At 48.7% G+C, this 23,274-nt stretch overlaps 1 protein-coding gene across 3 annotated transcripts in view; it reads right to left on the bottom strand.

Moving 5' to 3' along the window:
* Positions 1 to 22,739, bottom strand: part of AK8 (adenylate kinase 8) — a 308,774-nt gene extending 286,035 nt beyond the window's left edge. For 2 of the 3 annotated variants that reach the window (XM_063936757.1, XM_063936760.1), the window contains exons 1-2: positions 22,067 to 22,301; positions 11,693 to 11,777 (exon numbers count right to left, since the gene is read on the bottom strand). In XM_063936757.1, coding sequence (XP_063792827.1) covers positions 11,693 to 11,777; positions 22,067 to 22,150 — 169 coding nt within the window. In that variant the 5' untranslated portion in view covers positions 22,151 to 22,301. Of the gene's footprint in view, positions 1 to 11,692; positions 11,778 to 22,066; positions 22,302 to 22,643 lie in introns of those variants that run through there. The other variant, XM_063936758.1, reaches the window with a different exon arrangement.
* Positions 22,740 to 23,274: the final 535 nt, after the last annotated feature.

Genomic DNA, 23,274 nt, shown 5'->3' with positions numbered 1-23,274 from the left:
GGGAACACGTACAGCAGCCGAAACTTCCACGGCACCGCCAGTGCATCCACGAATGCTGCTTGAGGATCCCTTGTCCTTGCTCCGAAGACCGGAACCTTGTGATTGTGTCGAGACGCCATCAGATCCACGTCTGGAAGGCCCCACCTTTCCACTAGGAGTTGAAACAATTCTGGATGGAGGCCCCACTCTCCGGCGTGTACGTCCTGACGACTGAGAAAGTCCGCTTCCCAATTCAGGACTCCCAGAATGAATATCGCCGATATGGCTGGTAGATGGCGTTCCACCCATTGAAGAATCCGTGAGACTTCCTTCATTGCCAAGCGGCTTCGAGTGCCGCCTTGATGATTTATGTAAGCTACTGTGGTGGCGTTGTCCGACTGTACTTGAACAGGACGTTTCTGAATTAAATGCTGGGCCAGGTTCAATGAGTCGTCAACAGGACCCAGTCGGATATCCAGAAGGGACAGCTCCTGCACAATCGTTGGTCCTGGATCCACCAGTACAGCGACAGACGGACCTCCGGAGTCAATGAGATAATTTGAGACCTGATCCGGTGAGGCAGGCCGTCCCACTTGGCCAGAATCAGCCTCTGTAGGGGGCGAGAATGGAATTGAGCATACTACACCATGTTGAATGCTGACACCATGAGGCCCAGCACCTGCATCGCCGAATGTATCGACACTTGCAGACAAGAGAGAAAGTAACGAATCCTATCCTGAAGCTTCAGGACTTTCTTCTGAGACAAGTACAACCGCTGGTTGTGAGTGTCCAATGGCGCTCCCAGGTGCACCATGCTCTGAGCAGGGACCAGGGAGGATTTCTTTCAGTTGATGAGCCACCCATGGGCTTGCAGAAACCAGACAGTCAGATCTAGGTGACGTAGCAGAATTTCTGGGGAATTTGCCAGGATCAACAAGTCGTCCAGATACGGTAGGATCCTGACCCCTTGACGGCGGAGTACCACCTTCATCACCGCCATAATTGCCATAACTTTGGTGAAGACTCACGGAGCCGTGGTTAAACCAAAAGGTAACGCCCGAAACTGGTAATGGAGGTTGCCAACCACAAACCTCAGGTATTGCTGATGCGACACTGCTATAGCAATATGCAGGTAAGCATCCTGTATATCCAGGGAGACCATATTATCCCCAGGTTCCAAGGGCAGAACGATAGAGCGAAGGGTTTCCATACGGAACTTGGAGATTCTCACAAACTTGTTCAATGCCTTGAGGTTGAGAATGGGCCGTGAGGACCCATTCGGTTTCGGGACTAGAAACAGCGGAGAATAGTACCCCTGCTCTCTCTGAGCAAGAGGCACCTGTACTACCACTCCTGTGTCCAGGAGGGTCTGTACCACCGAATGAAGAGTCTTTGCCTTTGTCTGGTCCGAAGGGACGTCTGTCAGGCAAAATCGATGAGGGGGACGGTTTTTGAAGGCTATGGCGTAACCTCAAGTGACGACTTCCCGTACCCCAGGCATCTGAAGTGGTCTTCAACCATTCCTGGGTATACCCTAGAAGCCGGCAACCCACCCTGGGGTCCCCCAGGGGGAGGCCCGCCCCTTCATGAGGCAGGCTTATTGGTCTTGGAAGCTGGCTGACGGGCAGCCCAGGCTCTTTTGGGCTTTGGCTTACCAGGTTTGGAAGTGTGGGCCTGTTTGTGGTACGCCTGACCTTTTGCTTTACCTGAAGGACGAAAGGAAGTACCTTTAGCCTTCGCCACAGAAGGAGCAGTACTTGGCAGACAGACTGTTTTGGCAGTAGCCAAGTCAGCCACTATCTTATTTAAGTCCTCCCCGAACAGGATATCTCCCTTAAAAGGGAGTACCTCCAGGGTTTTTCTAGAATCCAGATCCACAGACCAGGATCTCAGGCACAATATCCGGCGAGCCAGGACTGACGTAGTAGAAGCCTTGGCTGCCAGAACACCGGCATCAGAAGCCGCCTCTTTAATATAGTGAGAAGCTGTGACAATATATGACAAGCATTGTCTAGCATGGTCAGAAGAGACTTCAGCTTCCAACTCTAGGGCCCATGCTCCAATAGCTTCTGCAGCCCATGTCGCTGCAATAGTGGGCCTATGCGCAGCACCCGTGACGGTGTAAATCGCTTTCAGACAACCCTCCACACGTTTATCCGTAGGCTCTTTCAGAGACATGACGGTAGTGACAGGCAGAGCTGAGGAAACCACCATCCTTGCCACATGTGAGTCCACTGGAGGAGGCGTTTCCCAATTCTTAGACAGCTCTGGTGCGAGGGAATAGTGAGCAAGCAGCTTTTTGTGAGGCACGCACTTCTTTTCTTACCTGGGTTTTCCCAGGATTCCTGACGTATATCAACCAGGTGATCAGAATGAGGTAAAACTTGTTTAACAACCTTCTGACGCTTGAATCTATCTGTTTTTTTAGGAGGCACGGATGGCTCGGGATCATCCGTAATCTGCAGAATCAACTTTTTAGCCTCCAATAGATCAGGAACATCCACTTGTGAACTGTGATCCCCATCAGTATTATCAGTATCAGAATCTGTGGGGTCAGTGTAAACGCCGTCCTCATCAGACGAGGTGTCAGTGACAGCAGTGGATTGTGAGGAAGTAATGGCCCGCTTAGAGGACCCTTTGGTCTTAGGTGAGCGAGTGTCAGACTTATTAGTAGTCAGCAACTGGTTCAATTTCTTTAACTGAGCGGACAAGTTATCTGCCCACGGCGGATTAACCGCGGGGACCATATACGGTTGGACCGGCATAGGGGGTCCCATAGGGGGCGTTAGTTTAGTAACTAGCGTATTCAGTAGTGTGGAGAAGGTAGCCCACGGCGGGTCATTCTGGACCCCCATTGCCACAGTCCCACTGGGGGGCAAGGAACCCCCAGAACCAGAGCCCTCAGCTGCTATATTTTCCTCAAAAGTAACTGCGGCTTCAGCACCACTCTCAATGTGTTCAGCCCCAGAACCGTTACCCTCATAAGCAGACATGATATAACTTGCAGTATAAGGTAACACAGCACAATTTGTCAGCAGCACAATACCTGACCCAAACCCCTGCGCAGTGTAGTCAGCACAAACAAGGATTCTGGAGAGATATGGTGACTAAAATCACAGAGAAAAATACAATGAAAGTATATCTTGTGAATATCCTATATTATAATAAACCTGACGCACCTAGCCCCCTCAGGTTATAGAATATAGGGATAGCAAGCTGAGTGAAAGACACGAAATGGAAGTCACCCAGCAGGCCAATGCACACACATATAAAGGGGGTAATTCTGAGTTGATCGCAGCAGGAATTTTGTTAGCAGTTGGTCAAAACCATGGGGGTAATTCCAAGTTGATCGCAGCAGGAATTTTTTCAGCAGTTGGGCAAAACCATCTGCACTGCAGGGGAGGCAGATATAACATTGCAGAGAGAGTTAGATTTGGGTGTGGTGTGTTCAATCTGCAATCTAATTTGCAGTGTAAAAATAAAGCAGCCAGTATTTACCCTGCACAGAAACAAAATAACCCACCCAAATCTAACTCTCTCTGCACATGTTATATCTGCCTCCCCTGCAGTGCACATGGTTTTGCCCAACTGCTAACAAAATTCCTGCTGCGATCAACTCAGAATTACCCCCATAGTCACAGTTTGTATAATGCAGACGTTATGACAAGCAATAATACTGCACTGGACTAGCTTATAATAAGAATTTACTTACCGATAATTCTATTTCTCGGAGTCCGTAGTGGATGCTGGGGTTCCTGAAAGGACCATGGGGAATAGCGGCTCCGCAGGAGACAGGGCACAAAAGTAAAGCTTTCCGATCAGGTGGTGTGCACTGGCTCCTCCCCCTATGACCCTCCTCCAAGCCAGTTAGGTACTGTGCCCGGACGAGCGTACACAATAAGGGAGGAATTTTGAATCCCGGGTAAGACTCATACCAGCCACACCAATCACACCGTACAACTTGTGATCTAAACCCAGTTAACAGTATGATAACAGCGGAGCCTCTGAAAAGATGGCTCACAACAATAATAACCCGGTTTTTGTAACTATGTACAAGTATTGCAGATAATCCGCACTTGGGATGGGCGCCCAGCATCCACTACGGACTCCGAGAAATAGAATTATCGGTAAGTAAATTCTTATTTTCTCTATCGTCCTAGTGGATGCTGGGGTTCCTGAAAGGACCATGGGGATTATACCAAAGCTCCCAAACGGGCGGGAGAGTGCGGATGACTCTGCAGCACCGAATGAGAGAACTCCAGGTCCTCCTTAGCCAGGGTATCAAATTTGTAGAATTTAGCAAACGTGTTTGCCCCTGACCAAGTAGCTGCTCGGCAAAGTTGTAAAGCCGAGACCCCTCGGGCAGCCGCCCAAGATGAGCCCACCTTCCTTGTGGAATGGGCATTTACATATTTTGGCTGTGGCAGGCCTGCCACAGAATGTGCAAGCTGAATTGTATTACACATCCAACTAGCAATAGTCTGCTTAGAAGCAAGAGCACCCAGTTTGTTGGGTGCACACAGGATAACAGCAAGTCAGTTTTCCTGACTCCAGCCGTCCTGGAACATATTTTCAGGGCCCTGACAACATCTAGCAACTTGGAGTCCTCCAAGTCCCTAGTAGGTGCAAGGCACCACAATAAGCTGGTTCAGGTGAAACACTGACACCACCTTTAGGGAGAGAACTGGGGACGAGTCCGCAGCTCTGCCCTGTCCGAATGGACAAACAGATATGGGCTTTTTTGAGAAAAAACCACCAATTTGACACTCGCCTGGTCCAGGCCAGGGCCAAGAGCATGGTCACTTTTCATGTGAGATGCTTCAAATCCACAGATTTGACTGGTTTTAAACCAATGTGATTTGAGGAATCCCAGAACTACGTTGAGATCCCACAGTGCCACTGGAGGCACAAAAGGGGGTTGTATATGCAATACTCCCTTGACAAACTTCTGGACTTCAGGAACTGAAGCCAATTCTTTCTGGAAGAAAATCGACAGGGCCGAAATTTGAACCTTAATGGACCCCAATTTGAGGCCCATAGACACTCCTGTTTGCAGGAAATGCAGGAAACGACCGAGTTGAAATTTCTTTGTGGGGCCTTCCTGGCCTCACACCACGCAACATATTTTCGCCACATGTGGTGATAATGTTGTGCGGTCACCTCCTTTCTGGCTTTGACCAGGGTAGGAATGACCTCTTCCGGAATGCCTTTTTCCCTTAGGATCCGGCTTTCCACCGCCATGCCGACAAACGCAGCTGCGGTAAGTCTTGGAACAGACATGGTACTTGCTGAAGCAAGTCCCTTCTTAGCGGCAGAGGCCATAAGACCTCTGTAAGCATCTCTTGAAGTTCCGGGTACCAAGTCCTTCTTGGCCAATCCGGAGCCATGAGTATAGTTCTTACTCCTCTACGTCTTATAATTCTCAGCACCTTAGGTATGAGAAGCAGAGGAGGGAACACATACACCGACTGGTACACCCACGGTGTTACCAGAACGTCCACAGCTATTGCCTGAGGGTCTCTTGACCTGGCGCAATACCTGTCCCGTTTTTTGTTCAGACGGGACGCCATCATGTCCACCTTTGGTATTTCCCAACGGTTTACAATCATGTGGAAAAAACTTCCCGATGAAGTTTCCACTCTCCCGGGTGGAGGTCGTGCCTGCTGAGGAAGTCTGCTTCCCAGTTTCCATTCCCGGGATGAAACACTGCTGACAGTGCTATCACATGATTTTCCGCCCAGCGAAAAGTCCTTGCAGTTTTTGCCATTGCCCTCCTGCTTCTTGTGTCGCCCTGTCTGTTTACGTGGGCGACTGCCGTGATGTTTTTCCCACTGGATCAATACCGGCTGACCTTGAAGCAGAGGTCTTGCTAAGCTTAGAGCATTATAAATTTACCCTTAGCTCCAGTATATTTATGTGGAGAAAAGTCTCCAGACTTGATCACACTCCCTGGAAATTTTTTCCTTGTGTGACTGCTCCCCAGCCTCTCGGGCTGGGCTCCGTGGTCACCAGCATCCAATCCTGAATGCCGAATCTGCGGCCCTCTAGAAGATGAGCACTCTATAACCACCACAGGAGAGACACCCTTGTCCTTGGATATAGGGTTATCCGCTGATGCATCTGAAGATGCGATCCGGACCATTTGTCCAGCAGATCCCACTGAAAAGTTCTTGCGTGAAATCTGCCGAATGGAATTGCTTCGTAGGAAGCCACCATTTTTACCAGGACCCTTGTGCAATGATGCACTGTTTTTAGGAGGTTCCTGACTAGCTCGGATAACTCCCTGGCTTTCTCTTCCGGGAGAAACACCTTTTTCTGGACTGTGTCCAGAATCATCCCTAGGCACAGCAGACGTGTCGTCGGGATCAGCTGCGATTTTGGAATATTTAGAATCCACCCGTGCTGTTGTAGCAGTATCCGAGATAGTGCTACTCCGACCTCCAACTGTTCCCTGGACTATGCCCTTATCAGGAGATCGTCCAAGTAAGGGATAATTAAGACGCCTTTTCTTCGAAGAAGAATCATCATTTCGGCCATTACCTTGGTAAAGACCCGGGGTGCCGTGGACAATCCAAACGGCAGCGTCTGAAACTGATAGTGACAGTTCTGCACCACGAACCTGAGGTACCCTTAGTGAGAAGGGCAAATTTGGGACATAGAGGTAAGCATCCCTAATGTCCCGGGACACTATATAGTCCCCTTCTTCCTGGTTCGTTATCACTGCTCTGAGTGACTCCATCTTGATTTGAACCTTTGTAAGTGTTCAAAAAAAATTTTAGAATAAGTCTCACCTAGCCTTCTGGCTTCAGTACCACAATATAGTGTGGAATAATACCCCTTTTCTTGTAGTAGGAGGGGTAATTTAATTATCACCTGCTGGGAATACAGCTTGTGAATTTTTTCCCATACTGCCTCCTTGTCGGAGGGAGACCTTGGTAAAGCAGACTTCAGGAGCCTGCGAAGGGGAAACGTCTCGACATTCCAATCTGTACCCCTGGGATACTACTTGTAGGATCCAGGGGTCCTGTACGGTCTCAGCGCCATGCTGAGAACTTCTCAGAAGCGGTGGAACGCTTCTGTTCCTGGGAATGGGCTGCCTGCTGCAGTCTTCTTCCCTTTCCTCTATCCCTGGGCAGATATGATCTTATAGGGACGAAAGGACTGAGGCTGAAAAGACGGTGTCTTTTTCTGCAGAGATGTGACTTAGGGTAAAAACGGCGGATTTTCCAGCAGTTGCCGTGGCCACCAGGTCCGATGGACCGACCCCAAATAACTCCTCTTCCTTTATACGGCAATACACCTTTGTGCCGTTTGGAATCTGCATCACCTGACCACTGTCGTGTCCATAACATCTTCTGGCAGATATGGACATCGCATTTACTCTTGATGCCAGAGTGCAAATATCCCTCTGTGCATCTCGCATATATAGAAATGCATCCTTTAAATGCTCTATAGTCAATAAGATACTGTCCCTGTCAAGGGTATCAATATTTTTAGTCAGGGAATCCGACCAAGCCACCCCAGCTCTGCACATCCAGGCTGAGGCGATCGCTGGTCGCAGTATAACACCAGTATGTGTGTATATACTTTTTATGATATTTTCCAGCCTCCTGTCAGCTGGTCCTTGAGGACGGCCCTATCTATAGACGGTACCGCCACTTGTTTTGATAAGCGTGTGAGCGCCTTATCCACCCTAAGGGGTGTTTCCCAACGCGCCCTAACTTCTGGCGGGAAAGGGTATACCGCCCATAATTTTCTATCGGGGGGAACCCACGCATCATCACACACTTTATTTAATTTATCTGATTCAGGAAAAACTACGGTAGTTTTTTCACATCCCACATAATACCCTCTTTTGTGGTACTTGTAGTATCAGAAATATGAAACACCTCCTTCATTGCCTTTAACGTGTGGCCCTAATAAGGAATACGTTTGTTTATTCACCGTCGACACTGGATTCAGTGTCCCTGTCTGTGTCTGTGTCGACCGACTAAAGTAAACGGGCGTTTTAAAACCCCTGACGGTGTTTTTGAGACGTCTGGACCGGTACTAATTGTTTGTCGGCCGTCTCATGTCGTCAACCGACCTTGCAGCGTGTTGACATTATCACGTAATTCCCTAAATAAGCCATCCATTCCGGTGTCGACTCCCTAGAGAGTGACATCACCATTACAGGCAATTGCTCCGCCTCCTCACCAACATCGTCCTCATACATGTCGACACACACGTACCGACACACAGCACACACACAGGGAATGCTCTGATAGAGGACAGGACCCACTAGCCCTTTGGAGAGACAGAGGGAGAGTTTACCAGCACACACCAAAAACGCTATAATTATATAGGGACAACCTTATATAAGTGTTTTCCCTTATAGCATCTTTTTTATATATTTCTAACGCCAAATTAGTGCCCCCCCTCTCTGTTTTAACCCTGTTTCTGTAGTGCAGTGCAGGGGAGAGCCTGGGAGCCTTCCCTCCAGCCTTTCTGTGAGGGAAAATGGCGCTGTGTGCTGAGGAGATAGGCCCCGCCCCTTTTTCGGCGGCCTCGTCTCCCGCTCTTAACGGATTCTGGCAGGGGTTAAATATCTCCATATAGCCTCCGGAGGCTATATGTGAGGTATTTTTAGCCAAAATAGGTATTCATTTGCCTCCCAGGGCGCCCCCCTCCCAGCGCCCTGCACCCTCAGTGACTGCCGTGTGAAGTGTGCGGAGAGGAAAATGGCGCACAGCTGCAGTGCTGTGCGCTACCTTTAGAAGACTGAGGAGTCTTCTGCCGCCGATTCTGGACCTCTTCTTACTTCAGCATCTGCAAGGGGGCCGGCGGCAAGGCTCCGGTGACCATCCAGGCTGTACCTGTGATCCTCCCTCTGGAGCTGATGTCCAGTAGCCAAGAAGCCAATCCATCCTGCACGCAGGTGAGTTCACTTCTTCTCCCCTAAGTCCCTCGTTGCAGTGATCCTGTTGCCAGCAGGACTCACTGTAAAATAAAAAACCTAAGCTAAACTTTTCTAAGCAGCTCTTTAGGAGAGCCACCTAGATTGCACCCTTCTCGGCCGGGCACAAAAATCTAACTGGCTTGGAGGAGGGTCATAGGGGGAGGAGCCAGTGCACACCACCTGATCGGAAAGCTTTACTTTTGTGCCCAGTCTCCTGCGGAGCCGCTATTCCCCATGGTCCTTTCAGGAACCCCAGCATCCACTAGGACGATAGAGAAATATAGCTATGTAATCAATAGATATAATACTGCACAGTAAAGACTGGATGTATATCACAGGGTAAATGTACCAAAAAAACCCTGACCAAATGCACTCTTTCTTAACTATCACTGTCTAAACGACATGTAGAATACTTCAGTGTCTTGTAAAGGCACAGCGCTGACTGCCAGGCGGCTTTACAAAGGAGGATTTGCCCAAGCAGTCCCAGGAACAGTGTAGCTGAGAGAAATGGCGCCCAAACACTGACTAGGAGTGAGGGAGAGAGAGATATGCAGCTCCAGGGCGGGAACATTTACTGTAAATGGCGCCCTGGGGCTGGGGGAGGGGCTACAGGTCAAAGCCCATTCCCCCCTGCTGGACATAACCACCGGTACTATGGGCTTATAGAAAACGGTTTATAAGAGAAACCGACCTGTACCCGCGCCCTGGTGGCCTAGTGGGGTCGCCTGTACTATCACAGTGTCCACGCCAGCGCGCGCGGCCCACCTCCCACCTGCTGCGCCGGATAGTGATAAAGAGCGGGTCCCGCGAACGGGATCCACTTACCACCTTCCGAAGCGCGGCCACGCGATCCTGGAGAGCCCCAGCTGTGTGTGTCTAACATGAAGAAAACCGAAGCCTCCTGCTGTAGTTACCCGGCAACCAGGACACGGGAGTGTACAGCGCCGCTGGGGAGTGATGGAGCTGCAGCAGGGAATGTCTCCTGACATCTAAACTCTGCTGCAGCCCTTGTAGTCTTCACTTTTCTTCAGAAAAAAAGCTCTTCTTAGGGCTGCCAGGAGCAGCCCCTCTGTTAAGTGCCTGCTATCTGCAGCACCAACTACAAAACTGAGCTCCTGTGCAGGGAGGCGGGGTTATAGAGGAGGCGGCGCTAAGCATCTTGGGAACAGTCAAAGCTTTTGAGCCTGTTGGTGCCTCGGATCAAGATCCTACTCTACACCCCAATGTCTATCCTTGTGGAGCCCAGTGTACCCCGCAGCAGAAATATACCATAGTCATGTACAGTATCATTGAACATATATATAATTCGAATGCACGGTCTGGAACCTGCTCCATATAGAAGGAGGGGCCCACCGGGGGTTTCCCATGTGCCCCTGTGGACCAGTCCGACATTGTGTGTCTCTATAACACAGAGTGTCAAACTCCCAGAGGAGTCAGTATCACCTTGCCGATTACATGCCGATGATACTGCATCTATTCACATGCATCTACAGTCACTGATATCAATGACATAAACCCATAGTTGCCTATCCTCCCCTCATTCTGCAGGAGACTCCCTGAAATAGCAGCAATCCCCCTCACTCCCTGAATAGACCAGCAATCTCCCTGATTACACCTTAACCCCATTATGTACTGTAGCCGTTACATTTTTGGGGGGGGAAAGAAATCAGAGATACATACATTCAAATGTGCTCATCAGTGCCATTTCCCTGCATTGGTTATAAGGCACAATGATCCCTATGGCTACATGTATTTTAAATAAGGTTTCTCGTGGCCACTTACAGTATATGGAACCTCTTGCAAAACACAACACACAAACAAATTCTGCAAAATATCAGTGTCTTTTCTTCAACAAGTAGATCTTACTAACTTTGGGGCTCATTTACATTAGGATGTAAGTCATTTTCATGACACGCCTCTCCGATGTAGCAGTACACGCCCACGCTGATAGCTGGTACTTTCATAATCTCCCTGAAATGCTTTTTCAAAAGTAGGCAAGTGTGCATAAACCCTCTGATAAAGTACTCCAACCTGGAATATTGTCTAACAGTAAGCCCACATTTTGACATCAGCAGCAATATAATCAGAGGGAGGACAGGTGAGGACGTATCTCATGTTTAGCCGGCGTTAACCGGTGTTACAGATACTGCAAACCATGACCTTCTGCTGGCTGGGCAAAGTGGTGCCTACTATTAGATATTACACCAGGGTGCAATTCTATTACAAGGATCAGAAAGTAGAAATGTGGTTCTAGCAGACACTGGTGCTTTTCACTTGGGTGTGAATGACACACACCTATCATTAAGTAAAACAGCATGACCACATGACCATGAGGTATCAAAATGGGATCTGACAGTAACTAGGTCGACAGTAACTAGGTTGACAGGGTCTCTAGGTCGACAGGTCAAAATGTCGACATGAGTTTTTCACAATTTTTTTCTTTTTTTGAACTTTTTCATACTTAATGATCCACGCACACTACGATTGGGAATAGTAACTAATGGACACGGTGCATTAATTGGGGTTCCCGGTCACTGTATGGAGAAAATGACACCAAAAAAACATCAAAAACTCATGTCGACCTAGACCCTGTCGACCAAGACACCCTGTCAACCTAGTTACTGTCGACCAATAGTGGTCGACCTAGACACTGTCGACCTTCCATACCACACCCAAAAATACTGAAAATCATAAACTGGCAATGTGGCGTTGTATTAGTGACAAAGAAAACATGCAATATATCCCATACTGTCTTTTAGTGACAGCGTGGCTTACCATCATCGTTATCTGTGCGTAAGTGGTCCAGCAGATACTGGATAGGGTCTTCTGGTCGGTCTACGAGGAGTTTCTGTACCATTTTCTGGAAGAAGAAAAATCTCAATGATAATATGTATACAGTCAGTAATCGGCACTATAGGGCAATCCCAAATGTTCTCTAAACTCTCTATTTTAGTTTATACCATTTTTAGGGGATATTCTGATGCCTAAACTCAAATGTTTCTATCCATTATATTATTTTCGTAACATAGCTGATAACAGTATTGTATTACATGGGATGGTATCAGGATCACGGCGCTTAAGGGCCCTACACACTTGGCGATATTGAAGGACAATATGAACGATATCGTTCATATCGTTCAGTGTGGATGCATAAACGATGAACGATGCGCGTCCCCGCATCGTTGGTCGATCATCGTTTATTCATGCAAGCCAATTTGGACGATATTGATGTAACGTAATGACAATCGTCCAAATCAGGCATAAAAATGGTTCAGTGTGTATGTGTAAAAACATTGATGAAAAATCGTCCAATGATAATATCTTTGGTCGGCAAAATCGCCAAGTGTGGAGGGCCTAACCTTATACCCCACCCCCACCCCCCTTCCCACACACACACACACACCGCTGCAGCTTAGCCCTCCCTGGCATACTTACAATCGGGATGCTGACTGTGGGGATTCCGGCGCCATCATTGTGATCCATGTCGGGATCCCAGCGTCAGCCCTCTGACCAGTGTCTGTTTTCCGACATTGGTATTCCAACTGCCAGCATCCCGATCCGCCGGAATGCTAACCAGGATCCCGTATTAAACGAGTGATCATCCTGCTGTCAAAATGGACGGAAACTATTGTTTCCGAGTGGTTTAGGTTAAATTAAGTGGGGAATTCAATTAGGCGTAGGGTTTGCAGCATTGGGACTAGCTCAGGGTTTCAAGCCCGGAGCTAGCTATTCAATTAATTGGCACATGTATCCAGTAGCGGCTCTTGCCACGGGCAAGCAGGACTTTTGCCCGAGGCGCCGCTGCCACCGTGGCAAGAGCCGCTACTAACTTGGATGGCTGCGGCGGTTTTTAAATGGTCCTCTCCGCAAAGGGAATCTAGACGCGCAGTGAGGTAGCGTCTAGTTTCCCTTCGCAGAGAGGACCTTTCTGTGCAGCGCTATGGGAGAGACATCATGACGTCTCTCCCATAGCTGAGAGGAGCGGCTCCGGAGACAGAGTGCACTGGTCGGGAACAGGAACGGGGCTGGTAAGTATTTTTTTTTTTTATTAGGTGCACAGCTACTTTTGGCCACTACTAATGGAGGCACAGCTGCAGGGGGCATACTAAGGGGGGCACAACTACTGGGGCCACAACTAATGGGGGCACACTAAGGGGAGCACAACTAATGGGGCACAGCTGCAGGGGGCATACTAAGGGGGGCACAACTACTGGGGCCACAACTAATGGGGGCACAGCTGCAGGGGGCACACTAAGGGGGGCACAACTACTGGGTGCCACAACTAATGGGGGCACAGCTGCAGGGGGCACAACTACTGGGGCCACAACTAATGGGGACACAGCTGCAGGGGGCATAACAGCTACTGGGGGCACAGCTGCAGGGGGCACAACAGCTGCAGGGGGCATAACAGCTACTGGGGGCACAGCTGCCGGGGGTACAACAAGCTACTGTGGGCACAGCTCTACAGGGTGCACAACGCTACAGGGGGCAAAACTACAGGGAGCAAAACTGACCACGCCCCTTTCATATGAAGCCACGCCCCCATTTTTACACGCGCCTTCTGCGCGCACTAACCCTATTTCGCCGTCTCGGGGGGGGGGGGGGCAAATGAAACTTTCGCCCTGGGCGCCACAAGGTCTAGAACCGGCCCTGCATGTATCCATCGCGCAATTGAACAAAGACACCAGGTCAGAACACCGAAGTTCATTCCTTCACCATTGCGATTAGCAAGCGTTAAAAGGAATTCTCAGTGGAGTACAGTCATTGCAGGGACAGCCTCTTATTGGATGACCTTAATTATAAAGTGCTCCATTAAGTCATCCTTTACTCAGATGTAAAAGTCAGATGTTACTTAACGGGGGCAAAAACGTGGGCATCCATAAATAATCCCATAGACTCTAGGGCAGTGGTTCCCAAACTTTTGTGAGTCACGGCACCCTGGAGTGTCAGATTTTTTTTTCACGGCACCCCTAGGCCACAAGTTTCTTATTGAGAAATTTAGAAAGAAATATTACATGAAGTAGATTGCGTTTATATGTCGTCCTTAGGGTCAGTTATGTGGTGATGGACAAGATTTGCTTCTGTTTGTCCACATATTTTGTAACTGGAAGCCATCAGCACTGGTTTTGCCTATTAAATTGACAATAAATAGTTTGAATTGGTCCTTGACCACCAACCTGAGGCACCCCTGCAAGTGTCCCGCGGCACCCCAGGGTGCCACGGCACACAGTTTGGGAACCACGGCTCTAGGGGTTATATTTACTTAAGTGCGGGTTTCTAGAAGTTGAGATGTTGCTCACAGCAACCAATCAGATTCTAGCTACAGTACAATCTTCTAGAAGGTGCTAGATAAATGATAAGTAGACTCTGATTGGTAGCTATAGGCAACATCTCCACTTCTACAAATATAAGTATATAGTAAATAAATATACCCCTAGATGTTTCCTTTCTTTATATGTACGTATATTTCAGACTGCATTCCATTGTATTAACAGAAAGGTATTCTATGGCGTTGGTAATCTATGAATCTGGTAATCTAGAGACTAAAGGTAGCGGTATAACACTAATGGTAGCAGATCTAATTACTCAAACAATAAAGCTGAAAATATTCAAGCCCGGGTGATGCTGTGTAATTCAATCCCCTATCATTAGTGGCATACTCATTAATTGCTGCCTTTAGTCTCTGCTTTCTATATTACCGGCGTCAGAGAATACCTTTCTCTTAATCCAATGTACTTTTGAACCCACATTAGGGGGTTCCATCCTCCTTGGAACCATTCAACAAGACATTTACATACCTCCCCAAGTGTCCCGATTCCAGCGGGACAGTCTCACTATTTGGACACTGTCCCGCTGTCACACCCGCAGCGGTGTTCTGCGGGCAGGAAGCAGTTGGGGGAGGCTTTGATCACCCGCTGCTTTGCAGAGCAGAGGGATCTCTGAATAGATGCTGTGCACACGAGCACGGCATCTATTCAGCGCTGGGAGGGGAGCAGGGGGCTGCCCAGCTGCTTGGGGAGCACTGGGCACGCCCCCAAAATGCCAGAAAAAATAAGAATTTACTTACCGATAATTCTATTTCTCGTAGTCCGTAGTGGATGCTGGGGACTCCGTCAGGACCATGGGGATTATACCAAAGCTCCCAAACGGGCGGGAGAGTGCGGATGACTCTGCAGCACCGAATGAGAGAACTCCAAGTCCTCTTTAGCCAGAGTATCAAATTTGTAAAATTTTACAAACGTGTTCTCCCCTGACCACGTAGCTGCTCGGCAAAGTTGTAATGCCGAGACCCCTCGGGCAGCCGCCCAAGATGAGCCCACCTTCCTTGTGGAGTGGGCTTTTACAGTTTTAGGCTGTGGCAGGCCTGCCACAGAATGTGCAAGTTGAATTGTGCTACAGATCCAACGAGCAATCGTCTGCTTAGACGCAGGAGCACCCATCTTGTTGGGTGCATACAAGATAAACAACGAGTCAGATTTCTGACTCCAGCTGTCCTTGAAATATATATTTTTAATGCTCTGACAACGTCCAGTAACTTGGAGTCCTCCAAGTCGCTAGTAGCCGCAGGCACCACAATAGGCTGGTTCAAGTGAAAAGCCGAAACCACCTTAGGGAGAAAATGAGGACGTGTCCGCAGTTCTGCCCTGTCCGAATGGAAAATCAGATATGGGCTTTTGTACGATAAAGCCGCCAACTCTGAAACTCTCCTGGCTGAAGCCAGGGCCAATAGCATGGTTACTTTCCATGTAAGATACTTCAAATCTACCGATTTGAGAGGCTCAAACCAATGAGATTTGAGAAATTCCAAAACTACGTTTAGATCCCACGGTGCCACTGGAGGCACAATTGGGGGTTGTATATGTAGTACACCCTTGACAAAAGTTTGTACTTCAGGCACTGAAGCCAATTCTTTCTGGAAGAAGATTGATAAGGCCGAAATTTGAACTTTAATAGACCCCAATTTGAGGCCCATAGACAATCCTGCCTGCAGGAAATGTAGGAATCGACCCAATTGAAATTCTTCCGTTGGGGCCTTCTTGGCCTCACACCACGCAACATATTTTCTCCAAATGCGGTGATAATGTTGTGCGGTCAGTTCCTTCCTAGCTTTAATCAAGGTAGGAATAACTTCCTCTGGAATGCCCTTTTCTTTTAGAATCCGGCGTTCAACCGCCATGCCGTCAAACGCAGTCGCGGTAAGTCTTGGAACATACAAGGTCCCTGCTGAAGCAGATCCCTTCTTAGAGGTAGAGGCCACGGATCTTCCGTGAGCATCTCTTGAAGTTCCGGATACCAAGTTCTTCTTGGCCAATCCGGAGCCACTAGTATTGTTCTTACTCCCCTTTTCCGTATAATTCTCAGTACCTTTGGTATGAGAGGCAGAGGAGGAAACACATACACTGACTGGTACACCCACGGTGTTACCAGAGCGTCCACAGCTATTGCCTGAGGGTCTCTTGACCTGGCGCAATATCTGTCCAGTTTTTTGTTGAGGCGAGACGCCATCATGTCCACCTTTGGTTTTTCCCAATGGTTCACAATCATGTGGAAAACTTCCGGATGAAGTCCCCACTCTCCCGGGTGAAGGTCGTGTCTGCTGAGGAAGTCTGCTTCCCAGTTGTCCACTCCCGGGATGAACACTGCTGACAGTGCTATGACATGATTTTCCACCCAGCGAAGAATCCTTGCAGCTTCTGTCATTGCTCTTCTGCTTCTCGTGCCGCCTTGTCTGTTTACGTGGGCGACTGCCGTGATGTTGTCCGACTGGATCAACACCGGCTGACCCTGAAGCAGCGGTTTCGCCAAGCTTAGAGCATTGTAGATCGCTCTTAGCTCTAGTATATTTATGTGAAGAGACGTCTCCAGGTTTGACCATACACCCTGGAAGTTTCTTCCCTGTGTGACTGCTCCCCAGCCCCGTAAGCTGGCATCCGTAGTCACCAGGACCCAGTCCTGTATGCCGAACCTGCGGCCCTCTAACAGATGGGCACTCTGCAACCACCACAGGAGAGACAACCTTGTCCTTGGTGACAGTGTTATCCGCTGATGCATGTGCAGATGCGATCCGGACCATTTGTCCAGCAGATCCCACTGAAATATTCGTGCATGGAATCTGCCGAATGGAATTGCTTCGTAAGAAGCCACCATCTTTCCCAGGACTCTTGTGCATTGATGTACTGACACATTTCCTGGTTTTAGGAGGTTCCTGACAAGTTCGGATAACTCCCTTGCTTTCTCCTCCGGGAGAAACACCTTTTTCTGAACCGTGTCCAGAATCATTCCCAGGAACAGCAGACGTGTTGTCGGGGACAATTGAGATTTTGGAAGATTCAGAATCCACCCGTGTTGTTGAAGCACTACTTGGGTTAGTGCTACACCGACTTCCAGCTGTTCTCTGGGCTTTGCCCTTATCAGGAGATCGTCCAAGTAAGGGATAATTAATACGCCTTTTCTTCGTAGAAGAACCATCATTTCGGTCATTACCTTGGTAAAGACCCGAGGTGCCGTGGACAAACCAAACGGCAGCGTTTGAAACTGATAATGACAGTCTTGTATCACGAACCTGAGATAGCCTTGGTGTGAGGGGTAAATTGGGACATGCAGATAAGCATCTTTTATGTCCAGGGACACCATGAAGTCCCCTTCTTCCAGATTCGCTATCACTGCTCTTAGTGACTCCATCTTGAACTTGAATTTCTGTATGTACAGGTTCAAGGATTTCAGATTTAGAATAGGTCTTACCGAACCGTCCGGCTTCGGTACCACAAATAGTGTGGAATAATACCCCTTTCCCTGTTGTAGGAGGGGTACCTTGACTATCACCTGCTGAGAATACAGCTTGTGAATGGCTTCCAATACCGTCGCCCTTTCTGAGGGAGACGTTGGTAAAGCAGACTTTAGGAAACGGCGAGGGGGAGATCTTTCGAATTCCAACATGTAACCCTGAGATACTATCTGCAGGATCCACGGGTCCACCTGTGAGCGAGCCCACTGATTGCTGAAAATCTTTAGTCGACCCCCCACCGCTCCTGAGTCCGCTTGTAAAGCCCCAGCGTCATGCTGATGGCTTTGTAGAACCCGGGGCGGGCTTCTGGTCCTGGGCAGGGGCTGCTTGCTGCCCTCTCTTACCCTTTCCTCTGCCTCGTGGCAGATAAGACTGTCCTTTTGCCCGCTTGTTTTTATAGGAGCGAAAGGACTGCGGCTGAAAAGACGGTGTCTTTTTCTGTTGGGAGGGGGTCTGAGGTAAAAAAGTGGATTTGCCGGCAGTTGCCGTGGCCACCAGATCCGATAGATCAACCCCAAATAATTCCTCTCCTTTATATGGCAATACTTCCATATGCCTTTTGGAATCCGCATCACCTGACCACTGTCGCGTCCATAAACTTCTTCTGGCAGATATGGACATCGCACTTACTCTCGATGCCAGAGTGCAAACATCCCTCTGAGCATCTCGCATATAAAGAAACGCATCCTTTAATTGCTCTAGAGTCAATAAAATACTGTCCCTATCCAGGGTATCAATATTTTCAGTCAGGGAATCCAACCACACTACCCCAGCACTGCACATCCAGGCTGAGGCTATTGCTGGTCGGAGTATAACACCAGTATGCGTGTATATACTCTTCAGGGTAGTTTCCAGCCTCCTATCTGCTGGATCCTTGAGGGCGGCCGTATCTGGAGACGGCAACGCCACTTGTTTTGATAAACGTGTGAGCGCTTTATCCACCCTAGGGGGTGTTTCCCAGCGCGCCCTAACCTCTGGTGGGAAAGGGTATAATGCCAATAACTTCTTAGAAATTAGCAGTTTTCTATCTGGGTTAACCCACGCTTCATCACACACGTCATTCAATTCCTCTGATTCTGGAAAAGCTACAGGTAGTTTTTTCACCCCCCACATAATACCCCTTTTTGAGGTACCTGCAGTATCAGAGATCTGCAAAGCCTCCTTCATTGCCGTGATCATATAACGTGTGGCCCTATTGGAAAATACGTTTGTTTCTTCACCGTTGACACTAGATTCATCTGTGTCGGTACCTGTGTCGACTGACTGAGGTAAGGGACGTTTTACAGCCCCTGACGGTGTCTGAGACGCCTGAGCAGGTACTAACTGGTTTTCCGGCCGTCTCATTTCGTCAACTGACTTTTGTAATGTACTAACATTATCACGTAATTCCATAATTAAAGCCATCCATTCCGGTGTCGACTCCCTAGGGGGTGACATCACCATTACCGGCAATTGCTCCGCCTCCACACCAACATCGTCCTCATACATGTCGACACACACGTACCGACACACAGCAGACACACAGGGAATGCTCTTATCAAAGACAGGACCCCACTAGCCCTTTGGGGAGACAGAGGGAGAGTTTGCCAGCACACACCAAAAGCGCTATAAAATGTATATAAACAACCCTAAAAGGTGTTGTTTTTGTTATATGCGCTTTAAATATATAAATATCGCCAAAATATGCCCCCCTTCTCTTTGTTACCCTGTTTCTGTAGTGCAGTGCAGGGGAGAGTCCTGGGAGCCTTCCTCACAGCGGAGCTGAGCAGGAAAATGGCGCTGTGTGCTGAGGAGAATAAGCCCCGCCCCCTATCCGGCGGGCTTTTCTCCCAGGTTTTGAGATATCTGGCCTGGGTTAAATACATACATATAGCCTCAATGGCTATATGTGATGTATTCTTTGCCATCAAAGGTATTTAATATTGCTGCCCAGGGCGCCCCCAGCAGCGCCCTGCACCCTCCGTGACCGTTCAGTGTGAAGTGTGTAGCAACAATGGCGCACAGCTGCAGTGCTGTGCGCTACCTTCATGAAGGCTGAAGAGCCTTCTGCCGCCTGTTTCCGGACCCTCGATCTTCAGCATCTGTAAGGGGGATCGGCGGCGCGGCTCCGGGACGAACCCCAGGGTGACCTGTGTTCCGACTCCCTCTGAAGCTATGTCCAGTAGCCTAAGACTCCAATCCATCCTGCACGCAGGTGAGTTGAAAATCTCTCCCCTAAGTCCCTCGATGCAGTGAGCCTGTTGCCAGCAGGACTCACTGAAAATAATAAACCTAAAAACTTTTTCTAAGCAGCTCTTTAGGAGAGCCACCTAGATTGCACCCTGCTCGGACGGGCACAAAAACCTAACTGAGGCTTGGAGGAGGGTCATAGGGGGAGGAGCCAGTGCACACCATGTGATCCTAAAAGCTTGCTTTTGTGCCCTGTCTCCTGCGGAGCCGCTATTCCCCATGGTCCTGACGGAGTCCCCAGCATCCACTAGGACGTTAGAGAAAGGGGCAGTGATGTGCGGCCATACCTACCCGAGGTTACGCCCCCTTTTCGGGTAGCATACGGTACCGCGCGAGCATCCCAAACCTGTGATATGAGAAGTTGGGAGGTATGCATTTAGAAGGCCGATTCGTAGTCGCAGGTTGCTGTGACCGCTTTAGTATCTTTTGCTGTTGCCGGGTCTGCAGCTATACGCTAATGCTGAGAAAAAACAATTTCAATATACTTCTGTGTTTGTGCACCTAACTACGACTCTGTACAAACACAATGGGGACACATGCGCAGCTGCAAAAAAAATCGCTCAACAGCATCTGGCATTGACATAGTGTCAATCCAATTGAATCAGAGTCACTCCAATTCCCTGCGAAGGGTGCAACCCGCACCCTCACTGCCCCTTTTAGTGCCCAATTTGCACATTTTTGCTCATAACCCTATGGGGCTGTGAACAAAAATCTGCAAGTTAGCTGTACTGTAAGTGTTGCACCCGTGAAAACATCGTAGGGAATAGGATTGACCATTTACAGGGGAATTAAATTGACAGTGGGAAATTTGAAAAAAACCTCAGAAGCGGGGCTTCCTAATCAATTACATGAATGAAATGAGACGCATCTGTTTTCATGCACCCCCCAGAGCAAGTCTGATTTTTCCTAAAATCATTCATTTTAGGGAAAATCACCGGGACTTGCTCTGGAACCATGGCGACACCCCCCTGAGTGTTTCCAATTAGCTTAATTAGTCAGTAATTATTCACCTTCCAAAGCGGTGTCTTCTCCTCCAGCACCAGGATCCGGATCTTCTGCAGCAGTGAATATGTGAGGTGTATGTGAGTGTGTGAGTGTGACACTAACTTACACGCCGCAGGGTTTTCAGTTCTGAAGACCTGGCAAACATTTTGATTTAATTGGATACCGCAATTATCGGGAGCGCGGATACCAGCGGTATCCAAAATTGGACGCGAGGTCTGTGAGGTGTTGTACCTCTCTAAACCTTGTGCTGAATCCCCCCCCCCCCCCTTAGTGTTTTTCTGGCATGGGTCAATTACCTCAATATGAATATATTTTCAATTCATAGCATTACAGATAGGCAACATATGCTTAAGCCTAATTTTGCCCATACACTTGTGTGATGCCCTGCAACGCGACATCGCAGGGCATCGCACCGGCAGTTCAGGTGCGATTTCATCGCACCTGAACTGCCAAAGTGATTACCATGCGATACATCGCATGGTAATCACGTGATGGGCACGTCACCGCCGAGTGGGAGCGGCCTCTGGCCGCTCCCTGCAGGTGCCCATAGTACACTGCAGTGTGATATATAGCATGTGTTTTTAAAAACACATGCGATCGCACTGCGATTCGATAAATATTAAGTGCAGCACATACTATCTTGAGACGTGAATCCCCCGATTTCTCTCACAGATGCGGTCAAAATCGAAGGCTAGTACCGATAATCTCACAAGTGTATGGGCACCATACACTACACGTTTGTAAGAGCATTCCTCACCAGGTGCTGTCAGAGGGCACTACAGTTTCCAGCAGGCCCAGGACCTCCAGTCACAGTTAAACTATACACCTCTACCTTTGGAAATATTTTTTCAATGTTCCACAAATATTTACTGACACATAGCATTGTACTGACGTTAGTCTACACTAGTCTACAATAAGTGTGTGTGTGTGTGTGTGTGTGTGTGTGTGTGTGTGTGTGTGTGTGTGTGTGTGTGTGTGTGTGTGTGTCTATGCTCCCTTCGTGATCTGCATCATTATATCTTATCCTCCACTTGTAGTACTACAACTCTCATCATGCTGTGGCTGGCAGCGCATGCTGGAACCTGCAGCTGGTAAGACACGCAGCACTAGCTGCCCGTGACTCTCATTACCTGGATGAGGTCAAACACCCTGTGTTCCTCGGCGTACACGGCCATCTGCGGGGGGATTCTAAGGGGCTTCGCCGTGGCGTCCATCTCTGATAGTCCCAGCGGGTCAGCCGGTCACTAGGCCTCAGTTCCTGGCCGGTGGCAGCAGCACTCCCTAGCAACCGAGTGAGGCCCGCGGCTGCTTAGCTACCGGCGTTTCCAAGGACGCGGCAAGACACCGTCCCCTGCCTCCTGCCGGCGCCCTATGCAGACTGCGCATGCGCGAACAGTGTTCCACGTTTTATTAATTTTCTACAAACCTTAAAGTTCTGTAGGAAAAGTTCTCTCTGTTCAGAAACTTAGTACAGAAGTATACTCATCTTATGCAAACACAGCCTATTCCAGAGTATACTGAAAGCAAGATATTTAGGAGGTGCATGATTTCGCAGGAGTCCATGACTACATTATTTACAAGTGTATTATTTAAAAGTGTCATGTTAGTAAATTTTTCAGCATCCCATATGACCTGATTCCGAGTCGTGCATAATGCAGTCGCAACTCCGCATCATCAATATAAATGGCACATGCACTGTACACCTACCTCATGCTAGGTGCAGAAGAAGCGACTGGAATTTCTTGCACTCTGCATACTCACAAATCAGAATAGTAAGCAACAATATGCCCATGACACGCAACTCAGGACTTTTCTCTTACGTGGCTGTGCTACCCATTAACACCCATTCAGCTGTGGCAGAGAAAAGACTGAGTTGCATACATGCTGAAGTGCTCCTAAGTACTGCAGCCTGCAATGAGCGCGCAGTTTGCTACAAATCGCTAGATGTGGCTGCATCCGCACTTGCATGCGACTCAGATCAGGCTCCATAAGGACATTTATTAAATATGAAGTGCTATAAGACATGGAAGGAAAAGTATATATGTATTTTGGCCACCCCACAATGAGTCAAGCTGGGTACACACTGGTAGATATATCTGCAGATCAATGGATCTGCAGATATATCTATAGCAGGATCGGGCAGTATGTTGTACATTTACATGCGCCCAACCAGTTCAGCCGTCAATCATCGCCCGCTGCTGCAGCATGTGTACGGGTGGTTGGCTGACCGCCAATGCACACACAACGATGCACCAATATATCTGTAGATATATTGGTCATTGTGTGTGCTGCAGGACTGACACGGTGTTCACAGACATATTGTTGGTACACACTGGCC

Source organism: Pseudophryne corroboree, chromosome 8 (genome assembly GCF_028390025.1).
Source record: "Pseudophryne corroboree isolate aPseCor3 chromosome 8, aPseCor3.hap2, whole genome shotgun sequence".
Lineage (NCBI taxonomy): Eukaryota > Metazoa > Chordata > Amphibia > Anura > Myobatrachidae > Pseudophryne > Pseudophryne corroboree.
Note: the sequence above shows the minus strand (reverse complement) of the source record. Positions and strands in the feature narration are given on the sequence as shown.